This window comes from Macadamia integrifolia, chromosome 4 (genome assembly GCF_013358625.1).
Source record: "Macadamia integrifolia cultivar HAES 741 chromosome 4, SCU_Mint_v3, whole genome shotgun sequence".
Lineage (NCBI taxonomy): Eukaryota > Viridiplantae > Streptophyta > Magnoliopsida > Proteales > Proteaceae > Macadamia > Macadamia integrifolia.
Window position 1 is genome coordinate 4,252,098 of NC_056560.1, and position 17,581 is coordinate 4,269,678.

The following is a 17,581-nucleotide window of genomic DNA, read 5'->3' on the forward strand; positions in this document are numbered from 1 at the left end:
GAAACAAAAAAAAAAGGGATGAAAGAAGAAGAAATGCTGCTGACCAAACAAAATATATAGAATAAAAAGGGAGGGGGGGAATCAAACAAGAAGAATAAGAGAACAGAAGGAGATGAACAGCAAGACCAAACAGGGGAAAAAAAAGAAAAAAAAAAAGAAAAAAAAAAAGAGAAAAAAAAGGGGAATCGAACAAGAAGAAGAAGAGGAGCAGAAAGAGATGCAGGGGGCTGCGGTTATGGGAATCGAACAAGAACAAGAAGATGCTTGAGCCTTCTCTGTTTCTGTTCCGTTGTGAATGGGAAGTGAAGTCGACGCCCTTGTGAAGCTCCGATGGGGTTTCATCCTAATCGGAAAAAGAGGGTTCCGAGGTGAAGACCCTCTCTCTCTCCTCACTCTCCCTCTCCCTCTCTCTCCTCCCACCCAACCAAACAAAGTCGGGGTGGGAAGCTATAGTAACTTTTCCTCATTTTTCCATTCCGGTTCTTCACCCCACTAACATGTGGGACCCATGTGTCATACAATCCCACCCCCAACTCCCCTCTAAACAAACGGGCCCTAATAGGTGATGGCTAGCCAGCTATTCAAAAGTGACAGATTAAGACATGTGGGTCAAATGTCCCATCATATGTGAATTGGTCTTTCCCATTTGTATATTCTTTGTTTTATAATTCCTAAAACGAGTTCAATAAAAAAAAAAATTCAAACTTGAGTATTGATTAATTAATTATATAAATAATATATTCACAAAATGTAGCTTCATCAAACACTATCATGACAAAATCTGCTTCAATCGGAAAGCCCACTTCCTTAAATATAGAAATTAACTAAAGGAAAAAATATATATATAAAAAAAAAAAAAAAAAAAAAAAAAACAAAAGAAGCCATAGAGATTGTGAAAAAAAGAGTTTTTTTTTTTTTCATCTATTTTTGTTTCAATTATAACGATTCTAACATATTGAATTTAAATTATGAAATTAATTTATTTTCTTTGACATTTGTTCTTTTATGAATTATACACAGCATAATTATGGATGGAGTGAGGGAAAAATCTAGCCACATGATGAGGTTGGTATCCTCCATGGTTGGCAATTGCATCATGACCCATGATGGGACTTCTTTTGAAGGGAAAAAAAATTCCAAAAATTTGGTGCAAGTCATGTTCTATAATTTTACAATATATTTTAGTAAAATAATTATAATTTTTATAAAAATAAAAATTTATTGTTTTGAAGTAATTGTTTTTTTAGTCATATTAGTCCCATATTGATTTTGAGTGAAAATTTTTCTTTCCTCATATACTTGGAAACACTTTATCTTTTCAAATCAATATTTTGAGATGAAAATCTTCATCTAAAATATTTCAATAATTCATCAATATGTGATGGGGAGTGTTAGTCATATTAATCTCACATTGATAAACTTTCTTTCGTTATATATTTGTGAATACCTCCTCGTATTTGATCGGTATTTTGAGATGAAAATATTTACTAATTAAATATTTCAATAATCCAAGTTTTCCTTCCATTATCACTTAGAGATTCTTTCTATATCCGAGATGCTAGTTTGTTTCCTTTGGACTTTAGAGTATGGTTTTTTGTAAGCTGGGGTATGCGGCGTGTTTGTAAGTCAATGTGTTTGATTGTGGCCTCTACTGCATTATTAATCCATTTGTGAAGCTAAGCTGGGGTATGCGATGCGCTTGAAAGTCAATGTGTTTGATTGTGGCCTCTACTGCATTATTAGTCCATTTGTGAAGCGACCACCTACTTATTTTGTAGGATATTACTAGATTGTTATTCTGAACCCTTTAACAAATATCTTGCTCCCTATTTTGTGGTTGGTGTTATATTAAACCTTTATCTTACCAAAAAAACAATATAAAATTAGTACGGTGCTGCACAAAGCAATTTGTGCTTTTTTTTTTTTTTTTTTTTTTTTATATATATCACTTACCAAACAAATGGTTGAAGTAGCCAAGAGATGTTGCTTGTAATCTATATGTTTCTATTTATATTCAGGAAAGTAAATAAGTTATATAATAAGTGAGATATTACAATTAGGGGTGCAAGTTTGGCCCTGACGGCCTGAACCTGCCCTTTGCCTGCCCTAATGCTGAACAAGTACTGATCCAAAATTTTTGGCTCTGAGGGCCTACCTGACCCTAAATTTTCTAACCCTGAGCCAAGGTCAGGGCGGGTAAGGGTTGATGTCTTTGGCCTGCCCAGCCACCTTGAACCAGACCCTGATTTTTTTACCCTGACTTTTGGCCCGATCCAACCTTGATTTTTACCCCTGATGTTGACCCTGGTTGGGACCTTGATGTTAACCCAGAATTTAACTTAATTTTATTTATTGTTTGACACTAAGTCATTAACACCTCAAAACTCCTTACTCAACGATCTCTCTTGCTTTTTTTACCAAGGAATTTATAAATTTGTATTTTTTTTTATCTCCTTTTTATTATGAATATTTTTTATTTTTAAGTTTTTTCATATTTTGCAGGGTCAAGGGATACCAAGGTCCAAGTCATCCCGACCCGACTTTAAAAAATCAGGGCCAATTAGAGAAGGGTAAGGGTTGGGCTGAACCCTGAAGGGCAAGGCCAGGGCTGAAGTTTTGCGACCTTGAGTCAGGATCAAGGGGAATTTGGGCCCAATTAAGGGGACTTAGGGTTGGGCTTGGTTTCTTAAAATCCAACCCAACCCGGCCCTGTTGCACCGTATTTACAATAGAAAAGAAAAATGGGGAGACTTGGGATGATTTTGAAATCTCTGATACACACTCAAAGCAGTGCCTCAATGGTCTCTATATTCGATTCGTGTTTGTATTTGTATAGGTGAATCCATATTTGAAAAATCAAAATCCAAAAATTATTCCAGTTTGTTCCAAAGTTATATTCTCCGATTCAATTATAAAATATAATTAAATACATTTTTTTAATACTAAAATACCCTTATAAGTTCACAACATATTACATATAATTAAAGAAGAAACTGAATGAAAGAAAAAGAATCATGAAAACGTCTATATAATTTCAAATAAAACTCTTCAACATCAATCCTAGTGGATAGTGACTTCATTCCTTCAACATCAACCCTGGTCTACTTTTTGTCTTCTGCCGTTCTGAATCTGTTCATTAATCAGACGCAAATGCGAATGCCAATGGTTCTATATTCGATTCTTATTCAATTCATTTACATCTCTATCCAACATTTGCAACTATTGAATCCAGACACCCAAGTTTCTGTTCTGTTTCTACCCATGTAATGGTTCCTCTCAAGAAATTCATAGAGGTGATGGAATCCTCTACAAAATGTGGAACACGTTGTATAAATAATCCCCACCCCCTCGTCCTATGCCATCAATCGAATGGGAGAGGTTACAAAACGGCAACCCAAATTTGGGTCATATTTTGGTTCACAAAGAGGAGCCAGTCGAAGAAGCGATCGGTGCCTCTAAAGAAATTGGCAAAAGAAAATCTGATTGTGAGCTGAACCCTGATTAGCTTTCTTCCTTTGTGTTGTAGTTATACTCTTCAATATTGTTCGTGATGTGACACATGTCATTATGCTTCCACAAATATCCTACTACGCACTCTCAATGTCAACCTCAATGACAATATGAAAAAGACACAATTTCGATTATTTCATTAAAATTTTTACCAAAAAAAAAAAAAAACTATTTCATCAAAATTTTGATCTTCTCGATCATTTCGTTTTGCTAATATTGCTAATTAGTTCCCCAAAATGGTTAAATGGAACACATGGAAAAAATATATTATTTCGACAATTATGTGGTTCTATACCACCAAAACACCAAAATAAAAGAACCTCCCACGTGCAACTCACTCCACTATGCGCCAACCAACTGCGCTAAACAGCTAACCACGAACTGCTTCCCCTTCAATATTGGACCACCTTACAAGTCTACTAATGGTTCATGCGGCATAAACGATTCAACACTAACATTACCATTCAAAAGTAAATAGCATAACTGACGATTGAAATATGAAAATAATTGATATAATAAATACCAAAGACGTCAGCACCATAAGTAAGACACCCATCCTTCCATATAAAATTAACAATCTTTCTACTTGTTGAGAGAGGGAGACTAAGTTTCCAGAAAGAGATTGGGGAAAGGGGCAGAAAATAAAAGATGTCCATGTTCCAACATTATATTAGCTGTGTACCTATACATATATTCACAAGCACCCATACACAAGGAGGCCGGAAGATACAAAGATACATCCTTGCCAATTGGCTGATCTTCTCTGCTTTGAACAATTGCTTTTATGTACATATTTGCATGGCCCCCCTGGGTCAATAAAAGAAAGTGGCAGTGGTCTTAGTGCAAATGATTCTGACAAAAAACTGAAATGGTGATTGTGCAGCTAAAAGGCAGAGACTAGAGATATTCATGGGGGGTGGGGAGGAGCTGCAAATTCTCTACCTGTCATGCCCAGTTCCTCTTTCTGGACCGGAGTTGAGAAAGCTTGTCCCTCCACTGAGCTGTAGTACACAACTAAAACATCAGAAAAACCAGTATACTTCACCCCCACCCCCCACCCCCCACCCCCCACCCTGACAAAGAATAGAGGGAAGGGGAGGGTTTAGGGTTTGGAGACTTTTAAGACCCCAATTTATCACTGCGGTCTGAAGATGAAAAACTCCAACTATCAGACTGTAGCTTGTTTTTCCATGGGACTTAACAAGGTCCCAACTGAACCAATGAGATCAAAAGATTGAAACTCCCAACTACCTGAGCAATCTAGTGCTGCAAGGTAGGCTAGTTGGAATGATTTAGCTGATTATTCATTTGCATATTAAACAAGACAAAAAAAAAAAAGGAGAAAGTAAAGAACTCTACATGGATCAATTACTTTATAGGTTAGGACCATCAATCATATGATTTTGAGACCTCAAAGACCAGGCCTATATGCTGAGTGCTGGTGAAAATGTGCATGCGCACCAATTGGGTGTTCAGGAGTGTAGTTTTATATTTCTTGTAGTTCACTTTCTGCATCAAATAAAACCACACTCCTGAACACAACTTAAGAGATGAAGATTATCAGCCAATGTAATGGAAATATGTGGCCAGTAAATGACAATAAAGCATACCTGCATCTCTGTAACGTTCTTCGACAGCAGCAATTAGCATGTTGCGGACCAGATCAAACTCTTTCGTTTCAACACAAGGCTGCCCATCAGGCCTGCAAACGTTACTCAGATCAGACCTCATTTTCTCCAACCAAAATATACGCATGATTTGCAAACACCCGAGTAGACACATAAAGCACAAAAAGATAAAAGAGCAGGCTAATTGAGGAAGCTACTAGCTTCCCCAACCCCACCCCCCAACCAAAAAAAAAAAAAGCCTAGTGATTGCCTGAACTTTTACAGTAACGAATCACTAATGTCATGGTCCAATTTCTTGGCATTCATGACCCTTCAAAGTTCCAATTTGTTTTTTTATAGGTTTTTCTGAAGGATAACTTGATGGATCTTTTAGATCTTGGAACAAATAGTGTATATCCCAGGTTTAGGCATCTTATATTGTAAGAAAATGACCTACTCTTTCCTTTTATGTGCACACATGTGTCTGTGTAGACAAGGATTGATTTAGACAGAGCAAACAGGGGCCTCCCCCAGAGATTACAGATTTATATGGCAATTCCACACAAAATGCAAGTTTTTGTTCTTATATCATCCTCAATTACCTATCCAGTTCTGTGAACAAGAAGCCATCTGAAAGAGGGGGCTGTACTGCCATCTTTGCAGGTTCAACTATCCTCATACCATCACTGGATGCCAAATACTTGTTAACTTGTATGGGCACCTGCATTAGATCTGAAAAATCAGCCCCTGGCAGTAAAAACAATTAAATGCATTTGAATTTGAGTAGCAACTACCAAAGATACAAAAAAAAGGGAAGGGAACCAGTAGAAGGGTGGAGGAATCGGACGAGGTTAGTGCATAAGACTTGACAGAGACATGAAAACGGATTTCAGGAAAAGAGGATGACAATGCTCATTTTTTTTGAAAACCAAAACACTGAATGTTAGACATAAACCAGTAGAAATAAAAAATGAAAAAGGAACTCCAAAGGCACCCATATAGTATCTACTTCTATGCTCCACTTTAATAATTGTACATGTATGGCATCGATGCATGTACATTGAAAAATGTCAAAATATCCATTAAGTATATTGGGTAAATTGATTTGCAAGCTTGCTAAATTACATAGACTGGATATCAACTGAAGGTGGCAGAGGAAGGGAACAACAAGCCTACAATGGATCATTGCAATTTGCAAATGCCTGAAGATGATATGCCACATCTTTGAAGCAATGATGTTCAAGGTTTTGAAGGCCAACAGACAGCCTTCTAATTTGGGTCCATGCTAGGTCCAGTTAGGATATTCTTTATTCCATTGAATGCCTGTGATGCAGCACTGTAATTTTATTTTATTTTGAAGGGAGTCTACGATCCTGATCTGGGTTGTGTTGTCTATGTAATGTTCCTTCCTCTCTTAATTACGATCAAATTCACTTTTTCCTTGGTTCTTGGATTCATTCTTCAGTTCTTTACTTTCTTGAATGTGCTGTTCATCTTCATCAGACCACAGCCTGCTCCTATATTTCATTCAAATTCTTGTTTTTCCAACTAGGACTCTCATAAAAATTAAGTCTGAAAAAAACTGTGCTCTTAAAAGGTAACAGTAAGATAAGAACTTAGTGTATGTAAAGTTCCAAAGCAATTGGAGAAGACATAAAAGTGACATCACAATTTAAATAACATGCCAAAAGCGTGAAAATGTAAGGTACATGCAAGGGTGATAAATCAAGAAAAATTATCAGAAGCAGCTTGGGAAAGGCATGGCAGCAGTGGGTTTGTCACTCCAACACAGCCACCAGCTTCAGTTGAGGTTGTGTTGAGGCTAGAATTAAATTGGCTAGGAAAATTTATGAATTTTAATGGGTAGATCTTAGTTCTCATGAAGAATATAAGAGGTTTAAAGGCAACGCACAAGAATCTGTAAAACAGGAAGAATTAGTAGCAGCAGCAGCAGTAGCAGTAGCAGTAGCAGAAGAGGAATACCTAAAAAGAGATTAGGTTAAGATAATCCATACAAAGGAGAAAAGCACGAACTAACATACAAAATGGTGCTGGGATTTATCTGATTCATAGCTTTTTTTTGGGTAGAATCTGATTCATAGTTTGACATGAAAGAAAAAAACATATAATAAAATTGGTAATCCCTGATACTCAAATAATAGAAACAATTAACAGAAGCTGACTTGAAATTAATTATTCCTAAGACCACTCACTAAAAGACTAAAAAAATGCACACAATATAAACCAAATATATAAAAACAAACAAGACCAGTGTCTAGCCCCCCAAAACCCCAGGCTGCTTCAGCAAAGTTATAGAACTGCTCATAGTTGTCACGGCGCCAAGGCGAACCAAGGCGAACAAGTGTTATTTTTTATTTTTCCTATTTTCTAACATTATTTAGTAAGTTATATATACCTTGTATCATAAAAAATCAAGATTAAGCCACATAAAGTCATTAAAAATCAACATTTAGCCACATCAAATCATAAAAAATTAACATTAAGTCATATTAAGTTATAAAAAATCAACATTTAGAGAAATGCTCTTATTCTATAATAAGTTTGATTGGTCAAATGATTTTATTTTTACATGAGACTTTTTGTATTAGTTATAACATAAAACCAGCTTTCTAACAAGTCTAAGATTACTTAAATCTGAGTTGCAATGACAAAGTTATGCTTCAGTCAAACTTATTTTTAAGTGCGCGAATACTGTTAAAATAGTCTGAATGAAAATAATTTAATGAATATCAAAACAAAATATTATTTTACCGGACTTTTTGTTTTTAGCAATGTTTTAACATGATATAATTTATAAAATTTTCATAATTGAGAAAAACCCTAGCATTTAAAAGTTGAAAATCGTCCCTATAACCAAATTCCAGTTTTTGTTCTTGGACTGGGGGGTTGACTTTTTATCCTTTTGAAATTTGATTTTTAAACTATTTTTATTGGATTCAAATAGGGGGTATTTGCTTATTTATGAATAATATCTTAAGTAAATGAAATAAAATATTTGGCATAAATAAGTGCCGAAACACAAGCCGATATGCAGTGCAACAAGGCGGCTGTCGCCTAGGCCCCAGGCAAACCGCCTGGACGCCTAGGCGACGCCTTGACAACTATGGAACTGCCACTAAACTACTAAACTACTAAACAGCATCCTATCTGCAAACTTCTATTGAAGACTAGCAAACTAGACAGAAAATGCATGTGTGGTCCTTATATGTGCCAGTAAGATTTTGCCATGGGCCCCAAACATGCGTTACAATTAAGGCCACAATACTTCCTTCTACAAACTTTGGGTCCAAATTCAAATCATTCTTCGCCAATGAATTGCATTCACATCACTATTCCATCAACTAATTGGGTTCTTTGATAAGAATCAGGAAAGAATAGTTCTCTTGACTGCAGAAGCTACTAAAAATGTACCAAATCCTGATTTCACAATCTCTATCATTCAATCTGTGCTAGGCCTTCGAACTTTTATTTAGCATATTAATCTAGCTTATTTTTATGTACTTTCTCCTGTCTTTACATTTTTCTTACATTGACCTTGGGCTCTAGATGACCTGACCGTTTTGACCCTTTAAATTATTCTTTCTTACAGTGTCTTTGCAGCTACTCATTCTACACAACAATGAAAGTTATCCAATTTTTTATTATATGCTAATAAATGGATGCCAGCCTACCCGGACTTCAACAGACACACATCATGTACATGAAATAATAAAATAAAATAAAAGACCATTGATGCATATGGATATACCAAATGAATTACCTGGCATCTTACTGCAATATTAATGGCATCTGAAGGTCGGAGGTCAAAGGTGACACATTCTGTTTCCTCACCAACCTGCAAAATCATTCGAAATACTGTCAACCAGCATTCAGTCCATGTCAAGTTCTCTTAATATACTCTGTAAGCTAGCGAAACAACACAGAAAGGTTAAGTAAATGCCTTTGTAAGGTACAACTGAGCAAAATATGCCTCATGAACCCTCTTGGTTACTCGAACAAGTTTTACCTGCAGGTGAACAACAATATCACAATCATTATAAAAAATGACGGAAGACCTTATGCTGGTAATCACACTGTACTGATGAAAGTGAACTGAGAAAACAGAACAAACATACTGCATATCCCATCTTCTCAATCATTTCGTTCACTACTTGATATAAAGTGGGCCTAGCCTGTGGTACAATTACAAACAATTGATTTTTAATAAAAATATATCAAGATAGTAGCAAGTTTCAACTTATTATGAGCAGAGGTAATCACAAGACTATCAAAAGAAGAAGTAGACATACAATTTGGACATTGCGAACTGCAGCCATAAGCAGAACGCTCGGCATCTCCACTACAATCAAGTGTAACCAATCAATCATCAAAAAAATTAACCCAAAGAAAAAAAAAATTTCTAAGAAACCAATGTCAGCAGAAAGTAGAAAATAATCTGATAATCAAATGCAGACTACATCCAAAGACATATACGTACAGACAATAATAGGAAGAAGAAGATCACTTCCATCTTCCATCTTCAGTACAATAGCAGGATGTGGAGCACAATCTGGAAGATGACCACCTTGAGGATTGTTATGAACACACCTTAAATGCTTACCATCTCGCATTTTTATCATGAAACCCTCTGGGCCACTTTTTACCTCAACTACATGAAAGTAAACAGAGTCAACGTAATTAGTTTATGGTACATTGAGCATCCGGAAACAATTAGCAAAAATCAATAGGCATATGTAAAAAATTGTGGATAACAGTAAGATCAACAGTTTGCGCAAGCTTCTATTTGAACTAGAACAAGGAAACTTATGGCTGAAAAACAGTACTTCCTGGGTAAGTTGTCTGACATGTAATATAAGTCAAGACCCACTGACGCATATATAAAACAAGAAAAAGAAAATAGGAAAACGAATGTCTTAAAGGATGAAAAGTGAAAACAGAAAAATAGGCCAATTATTAGGAAAACAGAAAAACAGAAAAATAGGCCAATTCTTAGGCAAACGTACCGGCTTCAACCACACTGGAGTTTACATATTCTTCATCTTTCTCATTGGAATTCTCTGCCATGCTACCATTTCCATTCGAGGAAGAACTGAAACTACACTGTACTGTCCAGCACTTCTCAACATGGCTTTGTTGAAAAAATGTTCTCACCTTAACTCCATCCTTGTATCTTCCTTTAAAACCCCAGAATCCACTTCTTAAAGCCCTAGCCTGCATGAAAGGCCCATTCACTGGCAGAGTACAAACTCCAATTTGCTTTGAACGAACCGTAGGGCAAACAACTGGGCCTTGTAGAGTTCCCATCCGGCCACCCTTCATATTTATACCAGGATAAAGATTAAGATGATATAGAAATATAGAATGCGGAAAAGAGATTCTAGAATTCACACAATAAACAACATAGACACACTGACAGGGGATCAATACACACCTCTCAACTTCAACGGTGTCAAAGTGTGGCGGAGGGAGAAATGTGAGGGCAAGAAGATTAAGAGGATTGAAAACAAATCTACTTAATGAAATCAACAGGTCAATTGATGCATCACACTTTCAAGTGGAAACGATGGTCTTATCAAGATGCCCCTAACATTGTAATCAGTCGGAAAGGACGCTTAACATAACAGGGTTCCCTTCCGATGGATGAGAAAAATTCACGCATAAATTCAACTAAAAAACACACTAGGAAGTAGTCGTGGATAGTGCAACAATGTCTAGTCAACAGCGATAGAATTACCACATTACAACTGTAGCACAACAATGAAGAGAGCAGAAAAATCTTCACGAAACTACAAACGGGGACATCGTAGTGTTTATAGTACATATAACATCAAAATTGTGACAAATAAAGCATGGAACCAAAGCTATGTCAGCAGAACCTTTAACAATTCAATGATGCTCTAATGTATTCGCACCTAAACCATATAAATAGCGGAGATCATTACTTTTTGACTCATCCAAAACAGTTACGCGAGCAATCATCAAAGAAGAACAATATACCTTAAATGTCAAGACCTCCACAAGCTATGAATCTCTGGAAATTTCAAGTCCACCGCTATTCGTCAAGGATCGCAGGAAGAACGAACGAATTTATTGAATGGCTCAAGATATTTCCCGCGGAATTTCTGGAAAGAGAAAAAATTCCGGCAAGCCGAATTGGATATCTCGAGATCAAAATCAGAGCCTTCTAGGGTCAAATAAATCCTACAACACGCCAGATCTCTCCGAATTGAGCAGAAATTAGTTGCAGAGAAAACAGGGGAATCGCAGGAGACGAAAGCTTAGTGTAGAAGAAATAGGCTAGTTTAGCCCTAAAGCGATTAAAATAAGATGGAGTTGAACTATTAATTGATTAAGAACATATGGGGGTAGGAGTCTAGGAGAGAAGGGGAGAGAGAGCCCGAGAATCTCGACTCTGAGTGAAGTGGATGAGGATAAAGGAAAATTGAGAGAATCAGACTCTCAGAGAAGATATTAATTACACGTAATTATTGTTTCTTTAGAAGTAGAAACTCTTCCACATGCTCCATAGAGGCCATTGAAATTACATGTATTTCCTTCGTTTCCAGCGTAATGGCATATTGGGCGATTTTGTATAAACACTGAGAAATGATTAGTTTATCTCTTTCTTCTTCTGGAAGGATGTGGTTTTGGTAAACTCACATCTCATCCATGCCTGACAAGTGACGTCTCTTAAGGAGTCTATTCAAAATTTTCAACATACTCAAACGTCAGCTTCACAAGAAAATATCCGTTATCCGGTTTAATTGTTGAACCTCGTGAGGGAGGGGAAGGTTATCAAACGGTCGGTTCGATCTGGTTTTTTTATACATATATTCTGTTAGATAAAAGTCAGACCCATAAAATGTCTGGTCTATAAAAATCAAATTGAAACCGTTAAAGATCAGTCCAAATGATGATCGGTCCGGCCGAGAAGACCGATTTCTGAAAGCAAAATCAATATTAAACCAATATGGAGTTCGGTGAATTAATCCTAATTAATTCAATCAGGTCCGTCTGATTTTTGACACCTCTACTTGTATTGAAATGTTAAAAAAGGTTTGAGACTTCGATTCAGTTCACACCCCTAAAATGAAAGTAATTTTTTTATTAAAATAAAAAAATATATTATAAAAAAATTCAATTGAAGTGTTCAATTGAAAATAGAACAGGTAAAATTAAGAACACATGAGAAACACGACGGAGAGAACTTGCTGGATGAAAAAATATTCTAGAATGGTTAGATTTTCTTCACTTTTCAAATTTGTCATATTGTTTTCCTATTTTTTTTTTTATAATATGAAATTTTATATTTTTTATTTTATTTTCACTCAATAAAATTTGCCTTTGTACCCACATGGTCATGAAAAAGATAACAATACCTTCAATCATGGGTGGGTCCCACGCACATTTAGCAGGTTCAGCCTTCAGGCCTTCACTACAGCAGGCCCCATGCCTTTGTCGTGGTCACATGACCATAGTGGGCTAGTCAGTTTTTCAAGCCCACAAAGGGCTAGTCCAACTTTTTTTAATCTATGGAGTCCACGTCCCCCTACTTAAGCAGGTATGTCTAATCACAACCTGAGAGCAAGGCTATAGCCTATAGGTATCGGTATTAGTGTTTGTATCAGTCTCGGCAATACCAATAGAAATGCCACTACGTTATGGATTGGGTAGTATCAGGGCCGGAATTAGGTTTACATTTGAAAAACAATTTACTTTTTAACTGATACCAACTGATTTGTATCGATATCGTTCTCTAACAATACGATACTTAAAAACATGTCTCAGATGCTACAAATACACCCTTTCTCTTTCATTCCTATGACGAAGAGACAAAGATACGAGAAAAATTAGTAACTCCTTGAATGGAAGATTAATTTCATGATCGAGTATGCTTTAAGGGAGGAGTCTTTTTGCACGATTGACTTTAATGAATAACAATGTGTCCTCTTGAAAGTACCTCACATTCATCTCATTTGTTTGATTTCATCCTAAAACAAATACTGTAATTGGAGTAGATCATTTACTCGTGGAATCAATAGAATGAGGCTGAATTTTTAAACATTATAAAATTTAAGAACCACCTAATCGTTGTGTTCATTAGCATGGGGATTCTCTGTCGCACGACACATGGTGTAGCGTAGTTCATTTACATGGTGCTAGTAAGATTCTACATGTCTGACGACTCCTAGTCCTTGGATCTATGTTACACAATATAGTGTAGTGCGTTACAGATGAGCCCGATCCACAAAGCACTTCCATTACTACCATGACATTTAGGATTTGGCTATTCTCCTTAGCGTCTATCACCCAAGTCTTGCCCATAGCTACTTGGGTGAGCACGAGGTGATAATCCAACAGTTCTTGATGCCTTGTTCTCCGAACTTTTATTAACGCCTAGTTTTTTGCATCTTTCTAAAATTATTGGATCATCACCTAATCATGTGTTGATCGTCTAAATAACTATGGATCAATCTAAGCAATAAACATTAAGAGAGGAGCCGGATCCTAACATATAAGGATCTCCCTTTGGTTGGGGGTGGGGACTGCAGTGATGGGTGTTTGAACTTTGGGGTAGCGAGGGAGAAGTGTAATACAGCTGGGCTGGGTGAGGCTTTGGAATTTGTGTTGTGTATATATGGGCTATGGATTTTTCCATTTTTAGGTGTGGTTTTTTTTTTTTGGGAGGGCGGGTTTGGATGCTTATGGGCTGTCTTGTTATTGAGGCCTAAACCATTGCCACCTCTTATCAGGCCTAAGGCCGTCGCACAGTGGGATATGAATATGGGTGTCAAAGCCAAAAAATCTTTATAATTTTTTTTTTTTGGTTCCATCTTGTGTCACTTAAACTGATAAAGATTGACCCAAATCAATCGATCATGATTGAATAGGAACAAAATCTATATGCTCAATCGGTTAGACCATTTTTATCAAGTTTGACACCTTCCATCATCTCTCCCTCTTGTTCATAAACTCTCCTTTCCTTAATTTTTTTTCGTCTCTTGGGATAAAATGTTAATATTTTTAATCCTACATTAAAAATTAATGAGGGAAATGGAGAGTGATGCCTATAAATAAGGTTAAAAACCTAGCCCCTTCCATTATTATTGGTTTTGGTCTAGGGTTAATAATGATCCAACATATCAAGGAAATTATCACTGATTGATTGTCTTAGGCCCTAGGACTAATAAGTTTATCAGTCTAGTTTCAGTCTTGGTCCAAATGGGTGGGTGCAACCCTATGGTCAAATTAACAGAAACCAATAACTCAATATCATTATGAAAAGCTCACATTTTGTATCTCACACCACACCAATCATACATGGTGTGTTATACAATTTCATCATTAAGGGTGTCCACACAAATTAGGGAATAGAAAGAATGTCAGTGTAAGTCTCACATGATTAGTATATAAGAGTGCATGAGAAAAGATCCCACACTATCAACACGGGAATCTATTTCCTTCCCATTAAGAACACAACTGTGGTAGGGGAATTGTAGTTTGTGACTTTTCAGAGGTCAGTTCGACAAATGTGGTTGGAGAATCCTTACCTCTTCCCAGTTCTCAATTGTCTTTGGCTAGTCTGTTCCTTAGATTTTTGGGAAATTATATGCGAATCAGACTCATACATTCTTGTTTGGTTCATTAAGGTGGGGTTTAATTTTTTTCTTGGAAAAGAAAAGAAAATGATGATAATTTCCTTCATTGATTGTGTGGATGCATACAGAAAATCAAGAGAAAACGCATGACAACCTAATTGATATGATTATTTTGTATTTTTATATATAAAAAAAATTAATTTGATAATTTTGTTATCCAAGAACTTTAGTTCTTATTCCTTACATCGTCTTGGAAAAAGAGATGCCAGGTATAACCAGCTTTTACAAAAGCAGTTCTCTTTGTACATTGCTTTTCTCCCTCTTATGCAATCAAACAATGGCATCCCCCACTTCTCTCTTAAAAAATTTTATTTTTTCCGCATCTTGAGCATAACGAGGCAGATGCTGAAGTTTTTAAAGTGGTCCATAATCTTGCTAAGGGATTGAGGATTCATGCTATCTCAGTTTGTTTGGGCTCCAAATAGCATATCCATCACCACACAACTCTTCCTGTCCATGGAAAGCTGAAGGTTGCATGTCATAAAATAAGATTTTGAGTTTGGCGATGAGGTAAGCATTGATGAAGACACCTATACGGCTGATATATATATATATATATTTATTGGGTGAGAGAACTTTGTCGGTCTAGCACTAGAAACATCAGTCCAGCAGACCAATGGAAGGGCACACGAGGGCATATTCAGCAAGTCGAGTGGGGGGACAACACAATCTTTTTGCACCCTGCATAGTCTGGCGTTTCTTGCACTATACTGGCAAGGTTCTTTTTCCCATAAAGATGGGTCTACATTTTCTCTCTGGGACCATAGTGCACCTGCACAAGTGGGGTAGGGAGGTCATTTTATAGAGAAGAGGAGAGAGAAAGATACAAGGAGATGTTAGTGTAGGCTACGCTATGGGACATAAAACTTTCTTCGATAAAATATTGAAGGGAGAGGGTTCTCTGAGCAAGCAGGTACTCTACACCCTCTCATAATGATTTCTTAAATTATTTTTTCTTTTTTAAAAAAATTAATTAATACAATAATCCACTGTGAGAGGGCATGCAGTATGCCTTAGGATCAAACAACCCTTTCCCAATATTGATAACCCAGAGCTTAAAAAAGATTCAAAAAGGGTGATTTCTATGTGTTTAAGTCGAAAAGGCTGAAATAGGTTAAAACGGCTGAAAACCCTAAAATTTTAACTGAAATTTGATGAGGAAGTTACTTTATTTTGACCACCTAAAAGATTTTTGGATGAAACAAAACGAAATAAAATTCATGAGTAACCCCCCCAACACCCACCCCCCTCCCCCCCAAAAAAAAAGAGTATATGTAGCTCTTATTTGATTTTTGTAGTTATTATGTATATTCTAGAGCCTCCTTATGTCAAATCTCTCCTCTCAGAATAAGGAGTAAATATGTCATTTCATAAAAGGAAGAAGGGAGATAGACACAGAGGAAGCGTTAGCGTATGATACACAGGCTTGCAATGTTCTTTCTTCCCTTTTCCTTTAGCCTTTTTATTTTTCTTATTGATAAATGAAGTTGGTTGGATGGTACAGTTTTCCTTTTTCTACCCCTATTTTAAAAACCCATTATTCAATATTCACCATTCACTATTCCACCACGAGTCCAAAATTTGAGATTTAAAATGTGTATTCTACGTTTCTTAAAACTTCTAATTTTATCTTCCCATTGCTTCCATTCTATCCACTATTGTGCTCCATCTTGAATTCTCAACACGGAAAGCAAAATTACAAATGGTACAACAGTTGAGCTGGCAATTAATTAAGCATCATGGGTCTATGGAAGAAAATGGAAAGCTGATATTCTCAACAGAATTAGCACAACATTGTTTGTTTTGTAATGAAGTCCTAATTATAATTAATAATGAACATAAATCTTACAAATTAGGATAATTAATGGATCAAATTTGGTCTATCCTGGAAAATTTTTACAAGATGACCAAATTTGCTCCACTAAATGATACTTGGGACGTTGGTGCTTAGAGTACGAGCCAAAGATAATTATGAAGGTTCAAAACCAGCCAAAGAGGGAAGGCCATGGATTTGATCAAGCTTAGTGCCTCACTAGTTGAAGTTAGGAGGTGGCCAAACACCTCCAATGTCATTGGTCACATAGGATGTGCATGAGAGCGGCACCAGGCAAAGCCCCCGACTTCTAAGATCTCTTTGTTGTTCTTCATTTCTGTCCTCCTCGCTCGATCCCTGTGGTTAATTTATTAGTACACATGACTCATGCACTCAATTAGTAAAAACATTAGAACCCTAATCATGTAAATGAGTATTGTTCTCGATTTTTTTCCATATTTGGTAAAGTTTTCCAAGAGAAACGTCAGGAGAGAATCTCAGAATCTCTTCGATAGTCCACCTAATTGTACCACATAGAAGGGTGACTAGCAATCCTACCATTGCATATTTCGCATGATTTAGGTTGGCCACGAGTCAAATTTCAAATTAAAATTCGACCATATATCCTTCAATGTATTGGCATTTTTCATGTATTTTAGCCATTCATTTTATCCAATCATATTATTCAAATGTCTCATTTTCCAACTAGAATTTAATTTTTTTTTTTAATCATTGGCCTATTCTATTCGGAATAAAACTTGACATATGAGCAGGTGACCTTAGGATATGCTTGCCCAAAATCTCAGCCCATTCGATCCAAAAAAGACTTACTAGGTGACTCTCCTAAAGAACCTTCCTCATTGGTTTAGTTATTGTTCTTGCAAAAAAAATTTGAGAATATAGCAGTACATCGATGGGCTCTACAGGATTTTATTAATGGCTTAGTAGTATGCATATTTTTTTTTTTTTTT

At 36.3% G+C, this 17,581-nt stretch overlaps 2 protein-coding genes across 3 annotated transcripts in view; both read right to left on the reverse strand.

Annotated features, from left to right (window-relative positions):
- Window positions 1-4,000: 4,000 nt before the first annotated feature.
- Window positions 4,001-11,673, reverse strand: LOC122075340 (bifunctional nuclease 2). The gene is made up of 11 exons (XM_042640335.1): window positions 11,136-11,673; window positions 10,142-10,451; window positions 9,616-9,786; window positions 9,428-9,477; window positions 9,254-9,310; window positions 9,079-9,144; window positions 8,899-8,973; window positions 5,720-5,838; window positions 5,121-5,212; window positions 4,453-4,511; window positions 4,001-4,317 (listed from the first exon to the last, which is right to left on the reverse strand). The coding sequence occupies exons 2-10, from the start codon at window positions 10,440-10,442 to the stop codon at window positions 4,456-4,458; spliced, it is 987 nt and encodes a 328-aa protein (XP_042496269.1). The 5' UTR covers window positions 10,443-10,451; window positions 11,136-11,673; the 3' UTR covers window positions 4,001-4,317; window positions 4,453-4,455.
- Window positions 11,674-16,543: 4,870 nt separating this feature from the next.
- LOC122075738 (transcription factor bHLH110) overlaps window positions 16,544-17,581 on the reverse strand; it is a 6,549-nt gene continuing 5,511 nt past the window's right edge. For both annotated transcript variants that reach the window (XM_042640881.1, XM_042640880.1), the window contains exon 7: window positions 16,544-16,967. In XM_042640881.1, the coding sequence (XP_042496815.1) occupies window positions 16,830-16,967 (138 nt within the window). In that variant the 3' untranslated portion in view covers window positions 16,544-16,829. The remainder of the gene's footprint in view (window positions 16,968-17,581) is intronic.